This window comes from Mustela erminea, chromosome 14 (assembly GCF_009829155.1).
Source record: "Mustela erminea isolate mMusErm1 chromosome 14, mMusErm1.Pri, whole genome shotgun sequence".
In the NCBI taxonomy this organism is placed as follows: domain Eukaryota; kingdom Metazoa; phylum Chordata; class Mammalia; order Carnivora; family Mustelidae; genus Mustela; species Mustela erminea.
This window is the reverse complement of record NC_045627.1, coordinates 39,123,738-39,140,029: the sequence shown is the minus strand read 5'-3', so window position 1 is coordinate 39,140,029 and position 16,292 is coordinate 39,123,738. Positions and strand designations below refer to the sequence as shown.

General features: G+C 39.1%; 2 protein-coding genes across 7 annotated transcripts in view; one reads left to right on the top strand and one right to left on the bottom strand.

Annotated features, from left to right (window-relative positions):
* The window catches only part of ECD (ecdysoneless cell cycle regulator), a 31,317-nt gene extending 19,527 nt beyond the window's left edge, over positions 1-11,790 (top strand). For both annotated transcript variants that reach the window (XM_032313173.1, XM_032313174.1), the window contains exons 10-14: positions 4,236-4,342; positions 4,491-4,671; positions 6,241-6,308; positions 8,300-8,514; positions 11,503-11,790. In XM_032313173.1, the coding sequence (XP_032169064.1) occupies positions 4,236-4,342; positions 4,491-4,671; positions 6,241-6,308; positions 8,300-8,514; positions 11,503-11,733 (802 nt within the window). In that variant the 3' untranslated portion in view covers positions 11,734-11,790. The remainder of the gene's footprint in view (positions 1-4,235; positions 4,343-4,490; positions 4,672-6,240; positions 6,309-8,299; positions 8,515-11,502) is intronic.
* A 42-nt stretch (positions 11,791-11,832) lies between these two features.
* NUDT13 (nudix hydrolase 13) overlaps positions 11,833-16,292 on the bottom strand; it is a 35,610-nt gene continuing 31,150 nt past the window's right edge. For 2 of the 5 annotated variants that reach the window (XM_032313186.1, XM_032313187.1), the window contains 3 exons: positions 16,052-16,163; positions 15,187-15,341; positions 11,833-14,275 (listed from right to left, as the gene is read on the bottom strand). In XM_032313186.1, coding sequence (XP_032169077.1) covers positions 14,081-14,275; positions 15,187-15,341; positions 16,052-16,163 — 462 coding nt within the window. In that variant the 3' untranslated portion in view covers positions 11,833-14,080. The remainder of the gene's footprint in view (positions 14,276-15,186; positions 15,342-16,051; positions 16,164-16,292) is intronic. The other 3 variants (XM_032313183.1, XM_032313182.1, XM_032313184.1) reach the window with 2 other exon arrangements.

Here is a 16,292-nt window from a genome sequence, read left to right as displayed (position 1 = left end):
TATGAGAGAGGTATAGGCACGGATCCTGATGCAGGGCTCAGTTCCATGAACCTGAGATCATGATCTGAGCGAAGACCAAGAGTTGGTGCGCCCAACTGTGATACCCGGGCACCCCTAGACTGCTATTCTGAATAAGTTGGTCGAGGAGGCCTTTCCAAGGAGGTTCTATTTGAGAAGAGATATAAATGAAGTGAGGGAATGAGGCATATGGGTATCTGGGGGTAATAAAATTCCAGGGAAAGAGAACACTCAACAACAAATACAACAAATACATGCGCATGTGCACGCGCACTCACATGCTCAGTGGACCAGAAGGATTATTTGTGGGAGCAGTCACCTCTGGATAATAATGAAATAGACTGGAACTGATAGTGTTGGTCATCAAAGGAAAAATATTAGCTTTATCTATAAATTTTTAAAGTATGGGCATATGTTGTGTTTAATTTTTTGTGTTAAGGCTAATCAGTCATACCTTTAGACTAGAAGTAAGTATAGCAATATTAAAATTCTAGGTGGTAGGATGTGGACATTTGTTGTATCATTTTTTTCTGCTGTATCTTTTGGACTTGTCTGTATTATTTAAATCTCTTAAAAGAAAAATTAAAAATAAAAAAGAAGCCATCAGTGATCACTCACTGCTTATTTCATTGAGTCCAAACTTAGCCATTTCAGGCTCACTGTGCTCTCATTCCTGTCCATCTGTTCAGCTTCGTCTTCGATGCTTTTGCCAGACTGAACACCATTTGCTTTGTGAACATGTTCCTCACTTCTTTGCCTTTATACAAATGCTCATTTTCTCCCTTGCCTGAAATTCCTCTACCCTATCTTACTTGTCAGAATCTTCCCCATTCTGGATGCCTGGGTGGCTCAGTTGGTTAAGGTCTGCCTTAGGCTCGGGTCATGATCCCAGGATCCTGGGATTGAACCTCACATTGGGCTCCTTGCTCAGTGGGAGTCTCCTTCTTCCTCTCTACCTCTACCCCTCCCTCTGCTCATGGACTTGCTGTTTCTCAAAATAGATAAATAAAGTCTCAAGAAAACATCTTCCCCATTTTTTAAAAAAAGCTTTATTTTGGAGAGAGAAAGAGAGCCTGTGTGAGCAGGGAAGAGGGCAGAGGGAGAGAGAGAATCTCAAGTAGACTCCCTGCTAAGTGCAGGGCTCAATCTCAGGACCCTGAGAACATGACCTCAGCTGAAATCAAGAGTTGGACACTTAACCAACTGACCAAACCACCTAGGCCCCCCACCCCATTCTTTTTTTTTTTTTTTTAATATTTTATTTATTTGTCAGAGAGAGAGAGGGAGAGAGAGTGAGCACAGGCAGACAGAATGGCAGGTAGAGGCAGAGGGAGAAGCAGGCTCCCTGCCGAGCAAGGAGCCCGATGTGGGACTCGATCCCAGGACGCTGGGATCATGACCTGAGCCGAAGGCAGCTGCTTAACCAACTGAGCCACCCAGGCGTGCCCCCGCACCCCATTCTTTAAGGCCTAACTCAACTACTTCCATTGTCTTTATCATTTCTTTTTAACTTTTCTGTAGTTACTGTAATTAATTACCTTCTCCTGTAATTCTTCATAGCATTTGGTCCAACTCTTGATTTCAGCTCAGGTCATGATCTCAGGGTCATGAGATTGAGCCCTGCACACAGCAGGTGGTCTGCTTGAGATTCTCTCTCTCTTTTCCTCTGCCCTTCTCCCTGCTTACATTCCCTCTCTTCTCTTTCTAAGATAAATATGATTTTATACTGTGTAATTTATTACAGTTACTTGTGTATTTCTTTTCTCTCCTAGTAATATTTGCATAATATGTAGCAGGGATAATTTCCTGTCACCTACATGATTTAGCAAGGTATGCAAATCTTTATTTAAATGAATGTAAGTCCATTCCATAATTTGATTTGCTCCATTCTAAATAGATCAGACAGGTTTCCATCAGTTACACAGGTCACATTGCCATCATAAAATAACATGCTTGGGATGCCTGGGTGGCTCAGTTGGTTAAGCATCTGCCTTTGGCTCAGGTCATGACCTAGGGGTCCTGGGATTGAGTCCCGCATCAGGCTCCCTGCTCAGCAGGGAGTCTGCCTCTCTCTCTGTCTGCGCTCCCCCTGCTTCTGTTTTCTCTCTCTCTCTGGCAAATAAATAAATATTTTTAAAAATAATAATAAAATAACATACTCATCGTACAGATAATATCTCTGTGTGTATTTCATCAGTTTGTTGTAGAAGGATCATAAGTTAGTATCTGAACACTTGATTTCAAGACTTTGCTCTAACTCAGTGACCTTTCAGACATTATAGAACTTCACTGAGCTCTGGTTTTCTCATATGAGGATTATTACCTCATAATAGTAATTAGGGAACTGAATAAGAAACTGTATTTAAAGGGCTAGCCTAGGGGCGCCTGGGCGTCGTTTCAGTGTCTGCCTTCGGCTCGGGTCATGATCCCAGGGTCCTGGAACCAAGCCCTCCATCAGGCTCCCTGCTCAGGACGAGCCTGCTTCTCCCTCTACCCCTACCTGCTGCTCCCCCTGGCTGTGCTCTCTCTCTTTCTGTCAAGTAAATCAATAAAAATCTTTAAAAAATAAAGTGCTAACCTAGCATTTCATACATGCAATATTAATTTTAGTTCATACTTTCTTCTGGGTTTTCTTTTCCTCGTATGTATGCTATCTATAAATTGAAAGAGCTGTACTGTCAGCAGCTTCATAATTGTCTTCCATGCTTTCTGCTACAGAACCAAAGGCAAAGCTGAAATGGATAACCTCTGAGCTTCCAAACTCCCATTTCAGTAAAAGCAGTTTTTCTTTCTCAGTGTTACTGAAAAATAATTTGAGGAACAGAATTGTAAGATATTTAAAGAGTACATCATGGTGATTTGATAATTGCACATGTGAAGAGATCTAGTTAATTGGCAGTTCCATCACCTCACATATTTATCTTTTTGGTGGCGCAATTTGAACATTAAAGTTCTACTCTCTGAGCAGATTTCGTTTATATGATACAGTGTTACAGTCACCATGTTTTACATTAGATCCTTAGATGGTATTCAGAAACTCTGTACCCTTTTACCAGGCCCTCCTTATTTCCCTCACTCCCTAACCCCTGGCATTCTCTTTTCTACACTCGGTTTCTATGAGGTTTACTTTTTTTTTTTTTTTTTGACATTCCACATACGTGTGATACCATGCGGTGTTTGTCATTCTCTGCTTTATTCCATTAGCATATTGGAATCCTTCTTTCTCATATTTCTTCTTTATCCTTCTTTCTCACATATATTTCTCTGAATAATACATTTGTATATATTATATGTATTTGTAATATAATTGTATTAATTATTATTTTTATTATTATTATATTAATTATGTACAACTCCTTTATCCAGTCATCCACTGGTGGGCCCTGAGGTGGTTTCCATGTCTTTAGCTATTGTGAGTAATGTTGCAGAGAAGGGAGTTGCAGACATCTCTTCAATATCCTGTTTTCTTTTCCCATATATATATATATCCAGAAGTAGAATTGCTGGATCAGATGGTAGTTCTGTTTTTAATTTTTTGAGGAATCTCCATACTGTTTTTCATACCGGTTGCACCCATTTTTCCCACCAATGCACAAGGCTTCCCTTCTCTCCAAATCCTTACCAACTGTCTTGTCTTTTTGGTAATAGTCATTGTGACTGGTGTGAGATGGTATCTCATGGTGATTTTGATCTGCATTTTCCTGATGAAGAGTGATGTTGAGCGCCTTTTCATGTGCCTATTGGCCATTTGTATATGTTGTATTCAGGTCCTCTGCCCATTTTTAAATCAGATTGTTTTTAATTGATGAATCATTGAACACTACATCAGAAACTAATGATGTAGTATATGTTGGCTAATTGAATATAAATTTTAAAAAGTAAATCACATTTTTTGTTTACTATCAAGATGTGTGAGTTCTTTATCTATTTTGGATATTAACCCTTTATCAGATGTATGCTTTTGCAGATATTTTCTTGCATTCAGTAGGTTGCCTTTTCAGTTTGTTGATAGTTTCCTTTGCTGCAAAAAAGTTTTTCTTTGAGCCCTTTTACATTCTAGAGTTCCTGTAAAATTTTTAAGAAAAAGGAGGTCTATAAAACAATTGTTTAAAAACAAATTAGACTAGATTATTCCTCCCGCTTTAAAATACTATTTTTTGTGATTATTTTTCTGAGCTGTCTTATAAAAATATCCCCATGTTTTTTATTTTTTATAGTTCTCTTGCTATGAGCCCAGGTGAAGAAATCTTAACCTTATTACAGACCATACCATTTGATATAGAAGAGCTTAAGAAGGAAGAAGCTAATCTTCCCCCAGAAGATGGTAAGTGGTGGACCAGGATAGAGCAGAAGGGTTAGGAAAAATGAAAATATTTTATATAATTTTATATTTAAGTCTCACAAGGCCCTCTTCTGAGAGTATCTGCCATGTTCAGTGTGGTATGGCAATGTCATGTTTTCTTCTTTTTCAGATGACCAGTGGTTAGATCTCTCACCAGATCAGCTGGACCAGCTGCTGCAGGAAGCTGCTGGCAAAAAAGATGCTGAGCCAGTTTCCAAGGAGGAAGAGAATTATGACTTAAGTCAAGTCTCAGAAAGCATGAAAGCTTTCATTTCCAAAGTCTCAACCCACAAAGGAGCAGAGCTGCCTCGGTAATTTGTGTTAGAGTATAAATATCTGAGTAGCTAGAATGCAGATGTTGAAGTCATCTAGTCATTGCCATTTCCACTCTTGTTTTTCTTTTCAGTAAATGATTTGTACTGCTGTGTTTCCCTCTTTTACTGCCTAGTACCATGATAATTTATCTGGAGTTGTATTTCTAATAGCCTGATTCTTTGCAATTCTTAAAGTGAGTCAGAGAGGCTACTCAACAGATATAAAAATGTCCATCCCAGAGCTGTGCAAGGAAATTGAGTATTTTATTCTTTAAACTTTTACTCAGAACTTTATGGTCTCTTAACATCTAGCTCTCAGCAAACCCATACTTCCAATCAGTCTGCCACCCCCAAGCCGATGGGAAGCTTCACATTCAAAAGAGGGGGATAAAAGCGTTTATCAGAGGAAGAAATAATAACAGAAGAAATGGGAAATTACATTTGGCAAGTAATAGGAAAATAAGGTATTTGGAATTGCCAGTTGTACAGCAAATATATCTTTATTCGTGTTGATGCTCTTGAGATGATGTTCTTGAGAAGATTAAAATTCATGTTCAGTGTTCTCTTTTTAAGAAAGCAGAGATAAGGAGCGCCTGGGTGGCTCAGTCATTAAGTGTCTGCCTTTGGCTCAAGTCATGATCCCAGGGTCCTAGGATTGAGCTTCCTGCTCTGCGAGAAGCCTGCTTCTCCCTCTTCCACTCCCCCTGCTTATGTTCCCTCTCTCACTGTGTCTCTCTCTGTCAAATAAATAAATACAATCTTTAAAAAAAAAAAAGAAATAAAGAAAGAAAGAAAGCAAAGATAAGGGGGTGTGGAGGTGCCTGGGTGGCTCACTCAGCTAAGCCTCTGACTCTTCATCTCAGCTTAGGTCTTGATTTCAGGATTATGAGTTCAAGCCCCATGTTGGGCTCCACCCTGAGCATAGAGCTAGCTTGAAAAAATAAGAGAGAAAGAAAGCAGAGATGAGAAAAAGTATGTTCTTACTTTTTTAAAAGTTTAGTTCCTAAAGAAACAGACTTTATTTTTAAATTAACTCAGAGATGTGATTTCTTCTGCTAATGCTATCTGTCTATCTATCTATCTATCTATCTATCTATCTTGTGGGAGGTGCAGGGTAGGTAGGTTTCTAAATCAGCATAAGCTAAATGTGCATAAAAAGTGAAATTTTTACTTTTGTTTCTTTTTTTTTTTTTTAAGATTTTATTTATTTTTGTAAGAGAGGGGCAGATTGGGAGCTCAAGAGGTAAGGGAGAGGCAGAGGGAGAAGGAGACTCCCTGCTGATCATGGAGCCAGATGAGGGACCTGATTCCAGGAACCTGGGATCATGACCTAAGCCAAAGGCAGATGCTTACCCAACTGAGCCACCCAAGCATCCTTTACTCTTATTTCATCAGTCTTTCCCATTTCTTTTGCCCTGCAAGACCATTTAAACTACAGTTTTTCTTGCTGCACTTATTTTGAGATCATATCTCTAGTAGTTTTCCTAAGAATGGCACTGCTTTAAAAAAGAAAGTTCCGGAGAGTTGTGTTCAAGATAAATGGTCTTTCTCCTTTAATCTTTACAGAGAACCTTCTGAGGCTCCAATCACTTTTGACGCAGACTCTTTTTTAAATTATTTTGACAAGATTTTAGGTAAGTTACAGTGTGTTGTTTATTTTCATTTTGAAACTTTAAGTATCAAGGCTGTTGCTAGAGTACTAGAGCATTGGGTTTCTTGAAAATCAAAGTATTTGCTTTCTCTTGATTATTTTGAATTGCTTTAACCATGAACTTCTGTGCAGTTGAATGATTTTGTAGAGGATACTTAGCTCAGTGCCTAACATAGTAGCTGCTCATTGAGTATTTGTTGAATGAATGAATGCTGTTTGGCTAGAGATGGTTTCACCTTGGCTTCCATGTTACACTGTTTTTTCTCTTTTAGACTTACGGTACTTAACACTAATAATACAAAGACAAATAGCCCAATTTTAAAAATCAACAAAGGATATAAACAGGCAATGCCTTGAGGAAGAAATATAGACAAATAAATATTTGAAAATACTTAACTGTTTCTAGTAAGTAAATGTACAATACAAAATAAGAACTTGGTTTTTTGCCTATCATATTGTCAAAGATTTAAAATATTGACAATACCCAGTTTTCTCAAAGGGTTGAAGAAATGGGTACTATCAAACTGTGAGCGTGGAAGTGTAAGATGTCTTTCACACGGCAGTTTGGAACTCTAGAAAGTTTATAACCATTGACTTAGTTATTTCACTTCCAGGAATTTTTCTCTATGAAAAAGACACATATGTGCTAAAATGCTGATTATAGCATTGTAGTAGAAAAAAGTAGAACATCCTAAATATCCATGAAGAAGGAAGTGATTAAATAAATTATAGGGGGTGCCTGGGTGGCTCAGTGTGTTAAGCCTCTGCCTTCGGCTGTGGTCATGATCCCAGGGTCCTGGGATCGAGCCCCGCATCGGGCTCTCTGCTCAGCGGGGAGCCTGCTTCCCCCACCCCCCTCTCTCTCTGCCTGCTTCTCTGCCTTCTTGTGATCTCTGTCAAATAAATAAATAAAATCTTTTTATTTTTATTTTTATTTTTTTATTTATTTATTTATTTATTTATTAAATGATTTTTATTTATTTATTTGAGAGAGAGACAGTGAGAGAGAGCATGAGCAATGAGAAGGTCAGAGGGAGAAGCAGACTCCCCGTGGACCTGGGAGCCCGATGTGGGACTCGATCCCGGGACTCTGGGATCATGACCTGAGCCGAAGGCAGCTGCTTAACCAACTGAGCCACCCAGGCATCCCATAAATAAATAAAATCTTTTTAAAATAAATAATAGGGGACGCCTGGGTGGCTCAGTTGGTTAAGCAGCTGCCTTCGGCTCAGGTCATGATCCCAGGGTCCTGGGATCGAGTCCCGCATCGGGCTCCTTGCTCGGCAGGGAGCCTGCTTCTCCCTCTGCCTCTGCCTGCCTCTTTGTCTGCCTGTGCTCACTTGCTCTCTCTCCCTTTGTCTCTGGCAAATAAATAAATAAAATCTTTAAAAAAAATAAAATAAAATAAATAATAGTACAACTGTATTTTGAAATATTACACAATCTTAAGAAAGAATGAGGTCCATCTATATGTTTTCACAAAGAAGGACTTGCATGACATATAAATAAGTGGAAAAGCAAACATGGTTGGGTGTGTGTTTGTGTATATACATATATATACACCCTTATGTTTTTATACGTATGTACAGAACTACATAAAGGCTGGGTACCCACCAAACTATTAAAAGATGCTTAACTCTGGGAAGAGAGTGAGAAGTGAGACAATAACAACTCCATATGGCTTGGATATTTATATCAAAATATATTCATGTATTCTGTAGCTTTTAAGTTTTTTAAGTAAAAAATTTTAGTAATCAAATTCATAATAAAAAAATAAAGCTATATTTTTCAGCTCAGCCTGTGTACCTTTCTGCAAATATCTACCCGCAGTACCATTTTCCAGAAGAGAGTTTTATGAAGTAATTTATCTCTGTATATTGGTCCTTTTCTGCAGATAATATTTAACTCTTTGAGAGATATAATCACTGATGAAAAAATTACCTTTTGGCTCTTTCTGTGTTGGGGTCTGTGTAGGGCCAAGTTCTCATGAATCAGACTCCGATGATCTGGATGAGGAAGACTTTGAATATTTAGACAGTGATGATGACTTGGATCTTAAAACACAGGAGACAGAGGGGGATGCATCTGTGAAAGGAACTCTTAATAATCTCAAGTCATACATGGCCCAGATGGACCAGGAATTGGCACATACCAGTATCGGCAAAAGTTTCACCACCCAGAAGCAAATGGTACGTGAGTGTTTAACCTCTTCCCCTATCTGAATATCTTAGTATTATGAAGGAGAACTGAAACTGTATTTTATCTTAGGTTTTCTTTTTTTATTTTTATCCTCTTATTGGTGATGAATTTGATTTTTTAATTTGAAATAAATAAGAATATAAGATTGCTAATGTTTCCCTAATAGGATGAAGGATTATTAACTTCTTTCTCCCAAATATAAGCTTATTATATTACTTATTCTATGTTATCCATTAATGATTTAAAAAAAAAAAACTCATGCTATGTGGTCAGACTGGTTTGTGGTTACATTCTACTACAAACAGCTTACACAGACTTTAAAAAAAGAAAGGAGGGTACCTGGGTGGCTCAGTGGGTTAAGCCTCTGCCTTCAGCTCAGGTCATGATCTCAGGGTCTGGGATCGAGCCCCACATCGGGCTCTCTGCTCAGCAGGGAGGCTGCTTCCCTGTTTTTCTCTCTGCCTGCCTCTCTGCCTACTTGTGATCTCTGTCAAATAAGTAAATAAAATCTTTTAAAAAAATAAAAATAAGGGGCGCCTGGGTGGCTCAGTGGGTTAAAGCTTCTGCCTTCGGCTCAGGTCATGATCACAGGGTCCTGGGATTGAGCCCCGCATTGGGCTCTCTGCTCAGCAGGGAGCCTGCTTCCTCCTCTCTCTCTGTCTACTTGAGATCTCTGTCTATCAAATAAATAAATAAAATCTTTTAAAAAAAATAAAATAAAATAAAAATAAAAACAGAAAGGATCTTAAATAAATCCAAGTTATTTTCAAGTCTTAATAGTGTTTATTCTGTGTTTTCTTAATTTAGGACCAATTTAAGAATTCACCTTCCACTCATTTTTTTTTTTTTTTAAAGATTTTATTTATTTACTTGACAGATCACAAGTAGGCAGAGAGGCAGGCAGAGAGAGAGGAGGAAGCGGGCTCCCTGCGATGTGGGGCTCGATCCCAGGACACTGGGATCATGACCTGAGCCAAAGGCAGAGGCTTTAACCCACTGAGCCACCCAGGCACCCCTTCCACTCATTTTTTTAATCCTAGTTTTTATACCAGCAGTGTCTAACCTGGACCTAAGAGACATTATGTAAGAGAGTGGACCCTGGAGTCTTGGGGATTAGGGTTTGAAGTCCAGCTCAGCCTCCACTGTGAATATATATCCATTAACCAGTAATCCTTAAATTGTAGAATTAATGTGAGAACTAAATAAGCCAACAGTGAAATCCATATTAAGGTCCTTAATGAGTGTTACTCACCTTGCTTTCATCATCTAAACCACATTTAAACAATAATCACTTTAAATATTGCCCAAACCTAATAGAAACCAAGAAACCATATCTTAGATTTATCTAAAGCAGTGTTTCTAAAATATTAATATGTATATGAGCCATCTAAAGATCTAAGTAAAAGTGAAGTAAAAAAGAAATTAAGGGCCACCTGGGTGGCTCAGTGGGTTAAGGCCTCTGCCTTTGGCTCAGGTCATGGTCCTGGGATTGAGTCCTGCGTCGGGCTCTCTGCTCAGCAGGAAGCCTGCTTCCTCCTTTCTCTCTCTGCCTCTCTGCCTACTTGTGATCTCTATCTGTCAAATAAATAAATTTTTAAAAAATCTTTAAATAAAATAAAAAAGAAATTAAAGTTTAGGAAATAAAATGCAGATTCGGGTTAAGTTGGTCTAGGGGGAAGCCTGAGATCTTACATGTCTAACAGCATGTAATCAGCATATTGCTGATTCCTGGGGTGCACTTGGAATAGCAAAGATACTGAGGCCTATACATCAAGCTGCAGTCTTTCACATTCTTTCCCCAACCTGTGAAACCACAGAGGTTCAAGTAACAATTCAAATTCTTGGTGGTTTGAGTCCACAGAGCCTTGGGTTTTTATTTGAAGTTTTTTCATTGGGGAAAAAAAGGAAATTAGTTTCTTTCATTTAGAGAAAAAATTAGCTTCTCTTCTATTTATTTATTTATTTATTTTTAGAAGATAGATTTATTTATTTATTTATTTATTTATTTATTTATTTATTTGAAAGAGAGAGAAACAGCATGAGAAGGGGAGGGTCAGAAGGAGATGCAGACTCCCCGTTGCTCAGGGAGCCTGATGCAGGACTTGATCTCAGGACTCCAGGATCATGACCTGAGCTGAAGGCAGTTGCTCAATCAAATGAGCCACTCAGGCATCCCAGATTCTTTTTTTTTTTTTAATGTTCGTATTTGCCTATCTCTTTTAAAACTCTTAGGCAAGGGGCACCTGGGTTTCTCAGTGGGCTAAAGCCTCTGCCTTCAGCTCAGACCATGATCCCAAGGTCCTGGGATCAGCCCCCACATCAGGCTCTTTGCTCAGTGGGGAGCCTGCTTCCACGCCCCCCCCGCCCCACCCTCTGTCTGCGTCTCTGCCTACTTGTGATCTCTGTCAAAAAAAACCAAAAAACAAAAACTCTTAGGCAAGCTATGTCTCCTTAGCCTTGGTTATCTCCCTTGGGCTATTTTAAAACAGGGAAGAAATCCAATTTATAGAAACTTTTCCTAGAAAGAAGTGTGTTAAAAATCTTTGGAACCAAATTCTAATATGTGTATTAAATTGCGAAGTTTAGGGCGCCTGGGTGGCTCAGTGGGTTAAGCCGCTGCCTTCGGCTCAGGTCATGATCTCAGGGTCCTGGGATCGAGGCCCGCATCGGGCTCTCTGCTCAGCGGGGAGCCTGCTTCCCTCTCTCTCTCTCTGCCTGCCTCTCCATCTACTTGTGATTTCTCTCTGTCAAATAAATAAATAAAATCTTTAAAAAAAAAAATTAATAAATAAAAAAATAAATAAAAAAAATAAATTGTGAAGTTTATTAGACCTCATTTTTATTTTCTATTATTAAGGATAAGAAATTTCCTTTTTAATTTAGAATTCAGTTTTACATTGTTGCTTAGGTTTTATTGTAACTACCATCTAATCTAATGGCCTATTATCCCATGATTTTGTTTTCTCTCCATAAATAAGGAACCTCTATCCCAGACTACCAGTAATAATTCAGATGAGGAAGATTCTGGTGCAGGAGGATCTATTATGACACCAGTGGATGTAGACCTGAACCTGGTTTCAAATATACTGGAATCCTATAGTTCCCAAGCTGGACTGGCAGGACCTGCGTCGAACCTTTTACAAAGCATGGGCGTACAGCTGCCTGATAACACTGATCACAGGCCCACAAGTAAGCCGATGCAAGATTAGCCAGCACACCTAGCCTCTCTTTTTTTCTTCTTAAATAAATATTGAGTCTCAACTGTGCTCATGTCTAGTTTAGATGACTCATTTAGTTAAAATGTTTCTTTAATACAAGTTTCACAGGCTAACTTCTCTGTAAACCCCAAATGTTGTCCACTCTGCATAAGTCTTTGTGATCTCAGCTGAGGTACATACAAGGTTTTGAAGTCAGTAGGAGAGAGAAAAATCAAGCCCCTGGACAGCCCGAGAGATTTATACAGTCTGTGTTTAGAACATTAAGTTTATCTTTATTGAGGATTAAAGGAAGAGAAAGGAGGGTCATAGGCAAAAATGAGAAATGAATGAGTTGCTTTTTTATTCGTTACCAGAAATGACCTTGAGCCAGGTTCACTCCAGTGATAAATACATTTGTTCTAATATTTTACCTGTTTGTGCTCTCCTCCTTCATGGACTGAGTGGCCCTTTTTATCCTTAGCACCTTCATCACTCATTGCCACATGAATATTGTCCAGCCAGATAGGCCCCGTACCAAAGTTCCTTTTATTTATCTGTCATTCTCAGTACCCCAAGCCTGCCCTCTTTTGCCTCAACTTTCAGATATCCTTGGAGTTCTAAGAAGCAAAGCCCTCTTTCCACTCACTGCCAGGAAACAAAGTTCAATGTCATAGCTCTTCTATGAGCCTCTCTCATCTTTTCCAAAACAACACGTTAATCGAAAAGCAAACAGTTACTCCATGGTAAGTTTGAGACACTCATAACCAGGAATCCTGCACACTCCCCTTTCTATCAGTATTTTCAGATTGGGGATGTGTACACATGTGCTCACAAACATACCCCCAGAGACAGACAAGATTGGGAGATGTTTATACACATGGACCCTGAACTGTTTTCTTCTAACCGCAAGATATGAAGAAATCTCAGGACCTCTCTTTTGAGAGTGCTTTTCCCTTCTACATGCTGGTTCAGTTCAGGTCAGGGCAAGCTGCCAACCTAAGAGGACAATCAAGTCCCATCACATACTATCCCTCAACATTTCCTGATGAAGGCACTTTGAGTTCCCAAAGCACTGATGATTTGCCGGCAATGGCAAAAGCAGTGGGATCTTCAGACAAATCTTTGGGATCAAAGAGAAAGTCAGCACTTCATCTTGTCTAGTTCTAGAATCTCTTGCTTAGTCCTGTAGACTTTAATGTATGAATAATCTTGGGATCTCTGGCATTTTTGTCTTTTTATCACAAATTAGTACCTGAAATTGTCTGAAGATATAATCTTTCCCACTCAGTCCTGCTTTCAAACAGACCTAACAGTATTTCCTCTGCCTATCACTTCAGTTGTTCCACACTTGGAACCTGGACTTCAGTATTTATCATACAAATAGATTCCTTTTCTCCCTCCTCACCCTCTGCCCCAAATTCTCACTTTCTACTATTTCCTCACTTCATAAGGCAAAAATGCACATCTGAACCAAGGTGTGGAAATTTATTTTATTTCCTCCAGATAAATTTTCCCCATGACAAGGTACAGACTGACATATATGAATGATGAGCAATCCTAAATTTAGTTTATCCCATAAAACAAGAAATGGTTCACCCTCACTAATCCCTTAGCTGAAGTTATAACACTTAACAGTATGCAAATGACAGTAACCATTTTATATTTAGGAAATCAGACATGGCAAAGTGATCATCTTTTCTTTGGGTCATAAGCTATCCAAGTAATGGCAAAAGACTTAGTTTTCTTAAGTCCCACTGGGATGCAGTTGCCTCAGCAAAACATCACTGCATCTGATTTATTACTGAGTACTCTGAGGAAGACCTTGGCTCCCACTTTCTTCATCCCTTCAGATGACTTAAAGAAATATGACTTTTATTTAAATACCATGTACACAGTAACTACCTGTACATGAGTTTTTAAATGTTATATTGTTCAATTTTTCCTAATTCTATGAGGATGAAAAGTAACTCAGTAGTGGGTTGAGATTTGCTGTATGTCTTCATTACTAAGTTAACATTAAAATTATACCAGGCACATTTTGGCAGTTAGTGTAAACCCAGCATTAATGAGATACATGCCGAAAGGTGTTTGCTTCCAAGACCTCAGCTGAAACGGATGCACGGGGGCCTACTTTCAAACTAATGCTTCAGGCTTCCCTCTGATTTTGACATCAGTTTGACATTTTGATTGTCTATGAATAAGAACTTCCTTAACACTGCTATTAGAGGCATCCTGGGCACCTCCCACTCTGTCTTAGTATGAAGTTGGAGATAGCCTTTGGTTACCTCCCCTTTTATCAACTGATCTCTCTTATGACTTTCCAGGATACTGAGAAGGGATCTAGGTGGCTCAGTCTGGGCTAAGCAGGCAGGGTAGAGCAGGACGGCTTTTCCACCCACTCCTTAATCAGTTGGTGGGCAATGGCTAACTTGGGGGGCAACCAGAATGTCCCGTCCTGTTGCTGAGTATATGGACTCTTTTTCCTCAGGGCTGTGGCCACCTCATCATGACTGAACCAGCCAGCTGCCTCTAGTTCTTTCAAGTTCACCTGGATCTAAAAGACATAAAGGAAAACAGAATGTAAGGTTAGGAGCTACAAAATTTAGAATACTCTCGCCAAAGGTGAGAAAATGTTCCCAGAACTAAGCAGGGCCTCGGATCTACAGACTGGGAGATGATTAGTTTTAGATACTGCACAGAAGCAGAAGAGGCATAACTAAAAGGAGAGAGTTAAATATATTTTTTTAAATAGTGTAAAAGAAAAAAAGTGCCTTTTAAAAGTCCCAGAAACACAAATACCAAAATACTAAAGAGTGGTTAATAGTGAGGTGTAATATATAAATAACTTTTGATTAACTTTCAATTTAAAGAAAAACATAAAATTACTCCTCTAAAGGATAAGGGATAATTAATGATTATCAAAGGCACACTGTATCCACAGGAAGCTGAGACAGATGAGATATTATTAATTCTATGCAAACCAAAACACAACAGACTTTGGCAAGTAAGGACCACAATGCCTTCTCTCAGGGATGCTGCAGAAGAGCAAGATGAGGTTGGGTGAGACAACATCTAAATCCCTTTCACCCAGAAGTTCCTTTGATTTTGTATAACTGGTCCCCAACCTCCTAAGAGACTTGAACAATAAGACCAACCCTGAAGTCAGTCATTTAATTTGATATATTTATTGTGTGCCTACTCTTTGTAAGATGCTCTGCTAAGTCCTGCTGAAAAATAAATTGTCACGTAACTGAGATACATACAAAAAAGAATGTTAATTGTGTGGCTGCTCTGAATTTGCATGGAGATTGTTTCCTTTATAAGATTGCAAACTCCTTAAGGGAACAAATCCTACATTACACATCTTTGAATAATGTAGACAATGCCGGACTAGACAGGTGCCTACTGGCCAACGTGGGTGAAGCAAAGGAAATACCACAGCATAAGGGAAGCATGAGAACTTACCTCTGTCTGCCCTGGTTTCACAGTTGCATGACAAGCAATCATGAGTGAGCTATTAGGAAAGGGCCAGTGCTGGGATGCAGAGTACTGCAGTCTTTCCACCTCCAATCCCACCTCTTCTGCAACTTCTCTCCGGACAGCCTCTTCCAGACTTTCACCTATAAGCACTCAGATTAATTCAGGACAGCCCTGCAGCGGGAAGGGTGATACAAATGCCCAACTTGAAAGGAGCCCGAAACTGGCTCCAGAGTTTCAATGAATTATTCTTGGGGAGAGCCCTAAATCCCTGAGTCTCTACAACAACAGGACTCAAATCTGGAGTTGGGTGCTGAACTATAATACTTATACTAGTTACTTACTTACTTAGACTGCAAAATAAGAGTGACAATTAGAGAGGCTACCGCTGACCTCAGCTTTAACAAAATTCTAATGCCATGTTTCACCTTTTGCAAATTTTACCCCAGTAGACTGAGAAAAAAAAAAAACCTATAAATATCTATTGAATTCTGATAAATAAGGTGTATGCTGAAATATTTAGGGAGAAGTGTACTAATGTCTGCCAACTATGAATCAAAGAATACAATAGATTGAGGGATGGATAGATATGTGATAAAGTAAATGAAGAAAACAAGTGTAGGATCTAGGTGGTAAGTATATGGGAGAGTAACTGTATAATTCTTTCAGATATGCCATATGTTTGAAAACTTGTCTCATACTGGACAGTTACAATGCCAGAAGGCAGTTTTTTTGACTTGTCAGGAAACAGTGTGCTTGAGACTCCAGAACAGCAGCAACAAGATAAAGAAATACATACTATTGTTAAGCTTTCGTGTCCTCCAGTCATCTGCACATGCCCTAAACTTCTTACCTATGTCACAAAAACCTGCCAAAGCAGAATACATTCCCTTGGGAAAGGAACTCTGGCGAGCAAGCAGGCATCGAGTCCCATCTGACACTAGAGTGATCACCACAGGAGCCATCTAGGAAAAGGGAATGGAAACTTAGACACATTAGGGTTTTGGGCCTGTTAATGGGATGAAGGAATGGATAACTAAGGAAAGCCTTTTAACTGTATAGGCTTCTATCCCTAGGACAAGCTAGCACACAGT